Source organism: Tachyglossus aculeatus, chromosome 11 (genome assembly GCF_015852505.1).
Source record: "Tachyglossus aculeatus isolate mTacAcu1 chromosome 11, mTacAcu1.pri, whole genome shotgun sequence".
NCBI classification, from domain to species: domain Eukaryota; kingdom Metazoa; phylum Chordata; class Mammalia; order Monotremata; family Tachyglossidae; genus Tachyglossus; species Tachyglossus aculeatus.
In genome coordinates this window covers 41070793-41084439 of record NC_052076.1, presented here as the reverse complement: position 1 = coordinate 41084439, position 13647 = coordinate 41070793, and the positions used below count along the sequence as shown (strand labels likewise).

General features: G+C 43.7%; 1 protein-coding gene across 1 annotated transcript in view; it reads right to left on the bottom strand.

Annotated features, from left to right (window-relative positions):
• The window catches only part of ATP2C2 (ATPase secretory pathway Ca2+ transporting 2), a 103436-nt gene that overhangs the window by 46877 nt on the left and 42912 nt on the right, over positions 1–13647 (bottom strand). Inside the window, exons 2-3 of the mRNA XM_038754318.1 lie at positions 1624–1734; positions 708–824 (exon numbers count right to left, since the gene is read on the bottom strand). Coding sequence (XP_038610246.1) covers positions 708–824; positions 1624–1734 — 228 coding nt within the window. The remainder of the gene's footprint in view (positions 1–707; positions 825–1623; positions 1735–13647) is intronic.

The window sequence follows — 13647 nt, the reverse complement described above, 5'->3', positions numbered from 1 at the left end:
ATCAAATACTCTCAATGCACTTTTGGAAACTTGACAATCTTTTACACCACTAGGGAACTACTTGTTTACCATGTTGCCTCTTTGGTGTACCAAATAGTACTCTACTGACCTGAACGTCACCAGAAGGACTGAGGCAATCTGGCTAAATAACTGAGGTTCCCTCAATATTTTCTTCCAAAAGCTTCTAAGATGTAGCTCAATTGGCTTTTCTAAGTTGCCTTTTACACCAAAATGAATTATATCTACAGAACTGCCCAAATGCTATTCATCAGAAATCATTTCACTGAGCTATAATAACACCTTGAATTTGCACCATTCCTTTTTTCTCCCCCAAGGTGACACATTTGCTAAATCTCAACACTATCTCACAGATAAAGCCAATCCTCAACCACAGCTTACCTACAGTTTCAGCTAAAATTTTCTTTCCCAGCGGAATAGATGGAGTAGGAGGCTCCTAATAACAATGAATTTAGCCGAAGAGTGCCAATTAGCTTCGGTGCCCTCATCATGATTCTCATTTTGGGAAGGGATGGCTTATTTGCTGCCTATTTTCTATAGCTGATTCAAATTTTTCCTTTTGACTTTTAACAATGCTGTTTATCTGCATACAATTACATGGTGCAAGAAATTGTCAAGGGGAGGCAGACATTAAAATAAATTACAAATAGGGGAAATAATTACAGATAGGGTTCAGTTCTGGGTCTCACCTGGTCAAGGTATTTCTTCCATACCGGTTCAGTGTTATCGACTACAAATTCATTCCAGCCATGAACCAGCCTTCTTTGGGTCACTGAAAATTCAGACAATCCACTTTCTAAGTCAACCTGGAAGGAGAATGCACATCCCCATGATATTGCTATAGAGAACATGACTCCAGTAACAATGAAAGAGGTCCTATATACACATGAATACAATGAAATCAAATTAGGGCATTAGTACATTTTCAGTGTTTTAAAAAAGCAGGTCTGTCCAAGGGGGTTGAAATACCAATGATCACATAGACAAAAGCTTATGCTTGCCTTATGGAATTGAGGACTATATACTTCAGAATCAAGTCAAAACAATTTTAAAGGTTTATACTCACATTATCTACATAGTTGAGACCTTTTTAATGAATAGATTTTAGAGATAATATCCAAATAACTCAGGCCCAAGTGAGGTTTTTACGTCTCAACTATCCAGATAATTTAGATATGTAGATCTGTGTGTAGTGGTATCTAGGAAAGTTGTATAAGTTTATAAGTCCAACAGAAAACAAAATTAATGTTTTAAAAAGGGAAACATCCCCCTTCTTCCTCCCCATGACTACCAACTAGTAGTGAAATTAATTTTCTCTCAACTATCAAATGCTAAGAAAATCCACAAAATAGCTATCTTGCTCACTCACTTCTTGTGAAGTCTGTGCATCTCTAAGCATCAAGAATATGCATAGGTTGGAACCTGCTATGAGAACTGTTTCAAGAAAAATGAATTCATACCACTCAATTCAAAATAAATAGCACCATATTATCGTGTTATATCAAATTATCTTTTGATAACTTTTCTTCAACAGTTTTGAATACAATATGCATTTTAAAATATGAAAGTCTCAAAACCACTATCGTGTGCTAAGTGAATTCTTACATGTAAATCTTTCGCCAAATCATCTTTGTGGAGTTTGCAAGCTTCTTTGGGTGGCAAAGCTACTACTGCCTTCTCTCTCTCAATAGCTTTCAACTCACATTGTTCTTCAGCCTGTGAACACATAAACAATGATTAAATTAATAACTCATATTTGTACTGCAGTAACCATTTTAATTCCCACAGATGGGTTTGATGTTTCTTCTGTCCAGATTTCCTGCTATTATTACTATTCAATTGTATTTATTGAGCGCTTACTGTGTGCAGAGCACTGGACTAAGCACTTGGGAAGTCCAAGTTGGCAACATAGAGAGACGGTCCCTACCCAACAGCGGGCTCACAGTCTAGAAGGGGGAGACAGACAACTAAACAAAACATTATTATTAGTACCAATGATAATAATAATGATAATAAATAAGGTAGTTGTTAAATGCTTACTATGTGCCAAGCATTGTAGTAAGCACTAGAGTATAGTCCAGATAATTAGGACAGGTGCAGTCCCTGTCCCACAAGAGGCTCACGGTGTAGTGGGGAGAGAATATTTAATCCCCACTTTACAAATGAGGAAACTGAGGCTCAAAACAGTTATGGTCACAGAGCCAGGATTAGAACCCAGGTCTTCTGAATCCCAGGCCCCTGCTCTTGCCTTTAGGCCAAGATTCCTCCACCCCTTCCCACTTCTTCACCACCCCTTCCCCACCCCCAGCAGGTGGGATCCAGGCCACTGGACAAAGCTACTACATTGTCGGGCTTCTTGGAATTGGTGATCTTCTCCAAGACTTGGGGTCAGGACTGGGCCAGAATAGATGTGCATCAGCTCCCCCAATTTCCCACCCCCAGAAAAGGAAAAACAATATACCATATTCCAAAGGTCACTAGGCAATTGTCTAAGTGTTCTGTAAGAAAGTCCAAGGACAAATAGGAGTCCTTTGAGAGGCTCTATTTTTTCACTTCCTGTATTTTTCTAGTTTCCTAGTCTCTAATCTTGTAAGTGACATACGTACTGTGACTCTGACATCTTAGAGTTCCAGGAGAAAAAAAAAACCCAAATGTATTTGCTACCTATCCTCACCCTTCAGCATTTAATATACTCCCCTTGCCTCCCTTTCCCCCACCGCAACTCCCCAAGTCCACAAGCTAGGTCATTTACATAGGTAAACCTGCTATATTAACTAAAAAAAAAAAAAAAATCAAGACATGCCGTACACAACCAGTTTTACATCACACTCTAAAGAATAATGGGGGGAAAACACAGTTTGTCTCAAGCTAGGAAGCAGGTGTAAATGGGGGGAAAAAAGAGGGCATGGGAACAGCAATTCTGGCAACTGGGGGCTGCCACTCTCTGGGAGGGGTACGTTCTTCGCCCACCCAAGGACTGGCTCCGCTCGTCATCAAAAATCCCTTCCCTCAAAATATCTCCCTGCATTTTTCAAATGGAAAATGACAAAAACGATGACTCCAGAGTGGAGTACTGAGACATAAGGTGGCTGACCAAAACCACTAGGTTTAAGTTAAAATGCACATTAACTGAATCTACCTGGTGCTGAAATAGTGTAGTTTTAAGGCATTTCAAGAGCCAAGTCAACAGGTCTTCCACTGACTCACCGAACCTTTAGAACTCCTTCTTGCTCCTCCTCCTTCATAAACCCAGATAGCTGGGTTCCCCCTTTTTCAGTTCTGAAGGAGAAACCAGTCTTCCAAATGTCTAGAATGTTCTACCCTAATCCTTGACTGTGAGCCCACTGTTGGGTAGGGACTGTCTCTATATGTTGCCAATTTGTACTTCCCAAGCGCTTAGTACAGTGCTCTGCACATAGTAAGCACTCAATAAATACGACTGATGATGATGATGAGAGGTCACGAGGGCGGCATGGTCTCCAGCTTCCTTTCCATCTGGACTCCTAGCAGCCCCTTCACCAGTATGGCAGAGGGAGGACAAAGCAGCAGCACAAACCTTGAATAACTGTGGTTTGGTTAAGCGCTTACTGGGTGTCGAGCATTGTACTAAACACTGGGGTAGACAGGATAAGCAAGTTGGGCACGGTCCCTTTCCCATATAGGACTCACAGTTTAAGTAGGAAGGAGAACATGTTTGAAACCCCATTTTACAGATGAGGAAACAGGCACAGAGGGAACTTGAAACTGCTCTGCTCACCATACTACCTCATTCTTCCTACTGTCTTTCATGTGGTTTTTGTTCTTTTGTCTCTTCAGCTTTCCTTCTGTACTCATCCACCCTCCTCCCCAGATTTATTCTCAAACTGTGAGTTCCTTGGAGGCCAGACCCCCTAAATCTCACCCTTGTATTTTTTCCCAGAATTTGGTACAGTGCTTTGCAAACAATAGACCCTTAGTAAATACTTTTTAAAATAATTATGGTATTTGTTAAGCACTTACTACATGCCAGGCACTTTCTAAGCGCTGGGGTGGATACAAGCAAGTCGGATTGGACATAGTCCCGGTTCCGCAGAGAGCTCACCGTCTTAATCTCCATTTTACAGACGAGGTAACTGAGGCACAGAGAAGTCAAGTGACCTGCTAAGGGCCACACAGCAGACAAGTAGAGGAGCTGGGATTAGAACACATTACCTACTGAGTCCTAGGCCAGTGCTGTATCCACAATGCCATATTGCTACTGTCACTATTACTACTGGGAAAAGAAGGAATTGGGAACCCGAAAGCCTAGTTTATGATCCCAGCTCAGCCACTATCCTGCTGCTTTACCTTGGGGAGTTCATTTGGGAGTTCAGTATCTTCATCTCTAAAATGGGGATAAGACATTTATTCCTCTGATTAGACTGTGAGCACTGTGTGGGGCTAGAAGTGTGCCCAGTTTGATTAGTTTGTCTCTGCTCCAAGACTCTGACCCACAAACATGGTATCTGCTAATCACGGTGTTGAAGTGCTTCCAATGTGCCATGTACTGTACTAAGCACTTAGGAAGTTATAACACAATCAGATTGGACACAATCCTTTCTGACATGGGGCTCACAGTTTAAAAAGGAGGGAGAAGAGGCATTTTATCTCCATTTTACATATGAAGTAACAGGCAAAAAGAAGTCAACTGATTTTCCCACAGTCACAAAGGCAAGTGGCAGAGTCAGAATTAGAATCCAGGACTTCAGGCTCCCAGGCCCGTGCTCTTTCCACTGTGCCACCCCGCTACTCTAAGTGCTCAATTGTGAGCTCCTTGTGGGCAGGGGTCACATCTACCAACTCTGATGTATTGTTCTTTCCCAAGCACTCAGGACAGCGCTCTGCACCCAGTAAGCCCTCAATAAATGCCACTGACTGACTGATGGCGAGTCTGTCAGAGCAACAAAATGCATCAAAAACCTGCAGAGTTGGGTCTAAGGACTTTAAAAAGAAAAATCATTTTCAGTTTGAGGTGATTTTTTTATGGTATTTGTTAAGCACTTGTTATGTGCCAGGCACAGTACTAAATGCGGGGGTAGATACAAGCTAATCAGATTGGACAAAATCCATGTTCCACATGGGGCTCACAGTCTTAATTCTCATTCTACAGATGAGGTCACTAAGGCACACAGAAGTTAAGCCTAAGGCCACATGGCAGACACATGACAAAGCCGGAATTAGAACCCAAGCCCTCAATAATAATAATAATAATGATAGTAATAATAATATTTGTTAAGCTTTTACTGTGTGTCAGGCACTGTACTAAGCCCTGGGGTAGATACAAGCAAATTGGGTTAGACACAGTCCCTGACCTACTTGGGGCTCACAGCCTTAATCCCCACTTTACAGATGAGGTAACTGAGGCCCAGAGAAATTAAGTGACTTGCCCAAAGTCAGACAGCAGACAAGTGGCGGAGCCAAGATTAGAACCTGGGTCTTTATGATGCAGATGCAGAAGGGAGGAGCAGGGGAAATGAGGGCTTAGTTAGAGAAGGCTCTTGGAGGAGATGCGATTTTAATATGGCTTTGAAAGTGGGGAGAGTAGTGGTCTCCCCAGATATGAAGGGGGAGAGAGTTCCAGGCCAGAGGCAGTATGCGGTTGAGGGGTTGGTAATGATGAGATCAAGGTAAAGTTGGGTTTAGAGGACCAGAGTGAACAAGCTGGGATACAGTAGGAAATCAGAGAGGCAAGATAGGAGGGAGCAAGGTGATTGTGTATATAGCTATAATTCTATTTATTCTGATGATTTTGACACCTGTCTACATGTTTTGTTTTGTTGTCTGTCTCCCCCTTCTAGACTGTGAGCCCATTGTTCGGTAGGGACCATCTCTAGATGTTGCCAACTTGTACTTCCCAAGTGCTTAGAACAGTGCTCTGCACACAGTAAATGCTCAATAAATATGATTGAATGAATGAATTGACTGCTTTAAAGCTGATGGTAAGGAGTTTCAATTTGACGTGGAGGTGGATGGGCAACCACTGAAAACAGGGGAAAACATGGACTGAACAGTTTGGTATAAAAATGACCCAGGTAGCAGAGTGAAGTATGGACCGGAGAGGGGAGAGACAGGAGGCGGGGAGACCAGCAAGGAGGCTGATAAAGCTGTCAAGGTGGGAGAGGATAAGTGATTAGATGATGAAAGTAGCAGCTTGGAAGCACTTACGGACCATTAGCAGACTGCATTCTGGATAACACTAATTGCAGATAAAGCAGAGCCCCATTTGGGAGGATTTCAACTTTCCGGTTCTTTTTTTTTTTTAACCTAGTTCCCTTCATTTCACTAACTCCTTATGTTCATTCAATTGTATTTATTGAGCGCTTACTGTGGGCAGAGCACTGTATTAAGCACTTAATGGTGTGTTCATCATCACCCCCTCACCACTCCCAATTTATTAGATTGTGAGCCCCTTAAGGCCCAGGGACCATGTCTAATTCTCAACTGTGCTGAGCCCACTGTTGGGTAGGGACCGTCTCTATATGTTACCAACTTGCACTTCCCAAGCACTTAGTACAGTGCTCTGCACACCGTAAGTGCTCAATAAATACGACTGATTGATTGATTGCACTGAATATGTGCTCAATAAAATTCTGTAGTTACTATTTCTGCTACTGAGAACCATATTATTATTGGAAGAACACTGAGTGAGAGAAGGGAAAGGCTTATTGACCCCATCTGTAGCTACCAATGCATGTTGAAACACCATTATTTTTTAATTTATAAAAACTTTTTTTGTATATGCTAGAACCAATATACCAATACCCCAAATACAAACTTTACTGTCATTAGACATGAACTATAAGAATTTTGACCTATTCATGTTTGCAATTGCTGCCTTTGGTGTTATCAACATGAAAGGCCCAACTTACATTTCTTCAACCAAAAGACTCTAAATAGCAGCAGCTGAATCCAGGTATACCTGGCAATGAAGTCCACAGGCTAAATTAAGTTTTCCAAGTAGAGTGACTTGCTCAAGGCGTTACAGAGAATCGCAAATGGCTGTATTCATGCTAACAAACTATACTTACGGAGATTGTTTTACTTGGATGTCTGCTAAAACCTAATGGGTTTAGAACTGTATCTCTATTATTATACCAAATAATGACTCGATGCCAAGGGTAGTCAGAATGGCCAAGAATCTTGCTGCCGAAAGTCACACTTCACTTCTGGCTCTGGGGCTTTGGAGGATGGACAGGTCAAGGCAACAGCACCGTTGCCAGTTCTGCCTCCGTGATCTCACAGAGAAGGTGGCTTTGGTAGTCCAACACTCTTCCTTTTCTCCATCCCACAGTATGGCAATCGATCATTGATATTTATCGAGCACTTACTGTGTGCAAAGCACTGTGCTAAGCACTTGGGAGAAAACAATACAACAGAGTTGGTAGACGTGTTCCCTGCCCACTCTGAGCTTACATATGCATGTTGTGGGCAGGGAGTGTCTCTTTATTGCTGTATTGTACTTTCCAAGTGCATAATACAGTGCTCTGCACACAATGAGCGTTTAATAAATACAATGAATGAATGAATATGCAACCCAGGGATGGATCCTACACTGTGTGCTGACTTGCCTGTGCATCCGCAAGAACCACCAAAGACATGACATTCAATCACTAAAGGCAAGCCGATCTTTCCCCCGTTCTCCCATTCCCAGGAGTTTTCTTGTCTCACACACACACCCTGAACCCACCCTTTCCATAATAATATTTGCTTACTATGTGCCAAGCACTGTTCTATCTGCTTGGCTACACAAGCTAATCAGGTTGGACACAGTCCCTGTCTCACATGGGGCTCACAGTCTTAATCCCCGCTTTACAGATGATGCAACTGAGGCACAGAGAAGTGATGTGACTCACCCAAGGTCACAGAGCAGATAAGTGGTGGAGCCAGGATTAGAACCCACGTCCTCTGGCTCCCAAGCTGGTGCTCTCACCACTAGACCATGCTGCTTCTTTATCTTTCGTCACCTCCCACAGTGCTCTTGTAGTTTACTTTGAACACTAACAATGCTGGCAGTCGCTGCCACAAACTCTGCTCCCGGCACAGCGCTGGCATTCATTCATTCATTCAATCGTATTTATTGAGTGCTTCCTGTGTGCAGAGCACTGTACTAAGCACTTGGGAAGTACAAGTCGGCAACATCTAGAGATGGTCCCTACCCAACAACGGGCTCACAGTCTAGAAGGGGGAGACAGACAACAGAACAAAACATGTAGGCGGGTGTCAAAATCATCAGAACAAATGGAAGTAAAGCTATATGCACCCTCTATTTTCCTGTTGGTGGCCTCATCCAGGGAGAAGGGGGTGGACTGGGTAGGATGGCAGCCATGGCTTCAGCTAAGAGGGCCGCTTCTTCCGCTGTGGTAACGCCCCCCTTCCCTTTCCATCCCATCCCCTAGACGGAGTCCGGGAGCTAAGTAGCCCAGGGGCAAGATGGTACTTATCGTCACTGCACTGCCAGCTGCTGTGACGATTTTATTCTTTCTTTGATTGTAAAAGCACTGGAGCTCGGTGAGAGCGGGAGAAGCTAGGAACAGGATACGGGGAGTAGGAGAAGAAAAACTGCTAGAAACGGAGGGGGAGAAGGAGCAGAAGGACAAGGATTTTGAACCAGGGGGATTTACAATATAATTATTTATAAAAGTTCCCCATCACGTTGGGGCTGGTCCTGGACCGGAATCTTTTGAATGGCATGTAAGTCAAGGGGAAAACAAACCCAGTGATAGAGCTTGGGGAGTACAATGGTGTTGGTCGACAATTCCGGCTCTCACTTAGTTTACGATCTAAGCGAGGTCAGCAGCTACCTGAAGTCAGCCTGAGTCAGGGAAGGAGCCAGGATGAGATGGGAGGCAACGAAAACTAGGGAAGGGCAGCAGGCTAGTAGTGCTGAGAAACCAGGAGTCCTACCTAACCTGCTAATGCTGCACAACTTTGCTGTTGAGCTAGAGAGGTTCTAGAAGGCAGGATAACATGGAAGAAGGTGAAAGGTGAACACAGGGCTACTTGGAAACTATCTGGTGCGCAGTAGATTGCCTCAGGCTTCCAAAATTTAAGCTGTTCCAGAAGGGTGAGAGTGGGAAGGAAGTAGCTCTTCTGCTAGCTTATTCATTCATTCAGTCGATTTGATTGCACACTTACTATGTGCTGAGCACCGTACTAAACACTTGGGAGAGTAGGTTATCAGGTCACTGAGGGCCAGGATCATATTTACCAATTTTATGGTAATCTCAGGGATCAGGACAGTGTACAGAGTATGTGCTCAGTCGACACGATTGGGAGTTGGGCTCATTTGGAGAAAGGGTCTCTGAGATGGACAGTAGGAAGAAAGAAATGGAGTTAAAGATCGTATTGGGTTGACATACATTGATGCTATACTCTCCCTTAGCACACGGCCTGGAGTGGCTGCCTTCCACCATATATATTTACAAAGATTCCGATTGTTCCCCCATTAGTGAAATAGATAATGCAAAAAATAAGCAGTTGAACATGCAGAAAGGGGGCAGGAGGAATGCAATTCGACATCCATGGCCTCAGACAAACTGCTCCAATCAACTAGCCAAAAATGGCTGCAGGGAATCCTTTCCTGGCTTCTGTCCTATCCCGGTAAGAGAAACAATCTCAGTGGCAATATCAAAAAAATTTCCTAGATGTCACGGAGAAGGCAAGGAAGAAATGTTCACCTCTGTTCCAAGTACTGCCATGACACCCAAAAGAGATAAATTAAAAAACCTAATTGGTGATTCAACTAGTTCCACAGGTATGTTTGCACATTTGCCACACGTCAGGTTCGGGGGAAGGTGGGGAGGAAAGAGTGAAATCCAATCTTCTTTGGGTTTCCCAAAGTACAAATGTCTCATTCAAAGCCATGCTTTCTCTCTTCCCAGTGATGCTGAGCTTCCTGGTTTGGTAGAGAAGGAACCAGAAGACACAATCAACCGAAGACCCGGTCCAGAGCCCAGGGGGAAGAGGAAGCCTCTGGCAACCAAGTAGCAGAATGAACTAGATTAGTTTCACTCTCACAGTTCTCCTGGAAAAGGACTGGACATTCCTAATTCACTTCCTGAGAAAGCAGAGCCCCGGGCCCTCCTATGGCTGAGTAAATCCTCTTTCAAGACGATTCCACGAGAAGCAGCATGGTCCAGTGGATAGAGCATGGGCCTGGGAGTTGGGAGTCAGAAGGACCTGGGTTCTAATTCTGCCTCTGCCACTCATCTGCTGTGTGTGACCTTGGCAAAGTCACTTTCACTTCTCCGTGCCTCAGTTACCTTCTCTAGGGATTAAGACTTTGAGTCCCATTTGGGACGTGGACTGTGCCCAACCTGATTTGCCTAGCAAATCAGGGAATCAGCGTGGCTCAGTGAAAAGAGCCCGGGCTTCGGAGTCTAAGGCTGTGGGTTCAAATCCCGGCTCCACCATTTGTCAGCTGTGTGACTTTGGGCAAGTCACTTAACTTCTCTGGGCCTCAGTTCCCTCATCTGTAAAATGGGGATGAAGACTGTGAGCCCCATGTGGGACAACCTGATTACCTTGTATCCACCCCAGCGCTTAGAACAGTGCTTAGCACATAATAAGCCCTTAACAAATACCAACATTATTATTATTAACACTTAGTACACTGCCTGGCTCATAGTAAGTGCTTAACAAATGGCACAGTTATCACTATCATGAAAGAAAGTGAAAACATTACACTCCTCTTATGATCTCCCTTCTCTCCCCTCGGAGGTAAACACAGGAATACAGGCTGAGCTTTGTGTTTTCTTACAAGAAATGAAATGATGCGATTATGAAATTACATGATGAGATCATAGAGTCACTTAAAATGGGAAGCAGCATGGCCTACTGGAAAGAGCATCGGCCTGGCAGTCAGAGGACCTGGGTTCTCATGCCGGCTCTGTCACCTGCCCACTGTGGAATCTTGGACAAGTCATTTGACTGTCCTATGGCTCAGTTTCTTCCCCTGTAAAAAGAGGATTAAACACCTATTCTCCCTCCTAGACTGTAAGCTCCATGTAGGAAGGACAGGGATTGTGTCCGACATAGTTATCTTGTTCTTGCCCCAGTGCTTAGTATAGTGCTTGGCACAGACTAAGCACCCAACAAATACTATGATTCTTATTATGAAAATAGTTTGAAATTCCCATTGGGATCAGTACTCTACTATGTTTATAGGTTCCACTACCCTTACAATTCACCAGGGTTCCCTGGATATATTAGCTTCCTCCTCTCCCTCCCCAAGAACTCTGCTAGGCTGAAAGAGCTTGGGCACCTCAAAAAAACGTTTGAGTTCAATCCAGCAATTTACTTTGTAATTTACTAGCAACACCTACTCTACTGACTTCTTATATGAAATTTTAAATCACTGGTGAAAGCTAGATTTGAGGCAAGGACTCTCCTCAAGCAAGAAAGTTGAATATCCTTAATGATGGCATTTATTAAGCGCTTAATATGTGCAAAACACTGTTTTAAGTGCTGGGGAGTTTACAAGGTGATCAGGTTGTCCCATGGGGACAACCTTGGGGACATCCTTCCCTTCTACTAGACTGTAAGCTCCCTGAAGGCAGGGATCATGTCTACCAACTCCACTGTATTTAATCTCCCAAGTGTTTAGTACAGTGCTCTGCATACAGGAAGCACTTCGGAAATACCATTGATTGATTCCAGCTCTAGAGGATGACAAGGCACCCAGTGAATCTCCACCAATAAGAAAACTTAATTGAGGTTTCTTCCTGGATTCAATCCATCAATTATACTTATTGAGTATTTATTGTGTGCAGGGCACTGTATTATGCACTTGGAAGAGTACGATAGAATTGGTTGATGACGATGATGATGGCATTTGTTAAGCTCTTACTATATGCCAAGCTCTGTTCTAAGCGCTGGAGGGGGGGAATACAAGGTGATCAGGTTGTCCTACATGGGGCTCACAGTCTAAATCCCCATTTTACAGATGAGGTAACTGAGGCCCACTGAAGTTAAGTGACTTGCCCAAAGTCAAACAGCAGACAAGTGGCTGAGCCGGGATTAGAACCCACGACCTCTGACTCCTAAGCCTGTGATCTTGCCATTGAGCCACGGTGCTTCCCAACCCCTGCCCACAGGCAGCTTAAAAGCTAGAGGGGGAGACAGACTTTAAAATAAATTACAAAGAGGGGAAATGGCAGGGTAAACGTCTACATACATAAGTGCTGAGGGTGGGCTGAATATCAACTGCTTATGGGGTACATATCCAAGTGTACGGGCAATGCAGAGGGGAGAATGAATACAGGAAAGGAGGGCTTAGTCAGGGAAGACCTCTTGGAAGAAATGTGGATTTCTGAAATAGAAGGCATTTGTGAAATAAAAAGAGGGAGTTCATCCTTGTGCTCTAAACTGACAACTCTGGAAGATGTAGTGCTAAGTGTGACTCACAGTTTATGATGGCAACATCATCTACTATAAAGACTCTGAATAAACGGCCGGAGCTTTACCTACATTAGCTACAACTGGTTAGACCTCAATGCCCATTTGTTTCCAACCTGTAAGTCTCCTCAGAGGACTCATGCCCGGGTTAGATGAGGGTGAGGCTGAATTTAGTTTCCCACGTCATCGAATGCAGCGGAAACCTCTAACAACCCAGCCCCAGAAGCTGCACAAAGGTCATTCTCTACCATCAGACACCAACATCTCTATATGTTGCCAACTTGTACTTCCCAAGCGCTTAGTACAGTGCCCTGCACACAGTAAGTGCTCAAAAAATACGATTGAATGAATGAACGAATGAATGAACTAACCCTATGTCTCGCCTGTTGCTGTTCCCTCCGAGCCCAATATATGAAGGGCAGTGCTGGTGGGGTGTGGAGAAAAGATAGCTTGTGCAACTCGTTTTTGCTGAATGTGGAGAGATAATAATAATAATAATGATGGTATTTGTTAAGTGCTTGCTATGTGCGAAGCACTGTTCTAAGTGCTGGGGGGGGATACAAGATGACGAGGTTGTTCCACATGGGGCTCACAGTCTTCAGCCTCATTTTATAGATGAGGTAACCAAGGAACAGAGAAGTTAAGTGACTTGCTCAAAGTCACACAGCTGACAATTGGCGGAGCCGGGATTTGAACCCATGACCTCTGACTCCCAAGCCTGTGCTCTTCCCATTGAGCCATGCTCAATGAATGCCCAGAGCCACTTACAGGGCAGCCAAGAAACACTGTTCTGTAATTCTACAAAAATTGTGTGGCCTCACCTCACCACTGTATGCAGAATCAAATCTGTTTTGACAGGTTGCTAGCTTGATAAATACATATAACTTCATGACATATGTTTTTGGAAAGCTCAAAACACAAACCCGAGTAAAATCTGCAATATTGGTTTTCCTGTGGGGAGGGGAGGAAAATAGAAGGAAAGGTGAGAGGTGGGTAGTTTTGACTATGTAATCACACCTGGAATTACATAGGACCTTTCTTTCAAGTAGTTCAAAGAATGAATTCCTTTGTAGCATCCAAGTTTCTCGTAGAGCTGCCAAGGCTAATTAGGAGAAACTTCTACGGCTAAAGCTGCAAAGCAAACATTTTTTTCCCTGCCTCTATTAGAGACCTGCAGCAGCCCCATAGGCCTCATGGCAGCTACTAGGACTATAA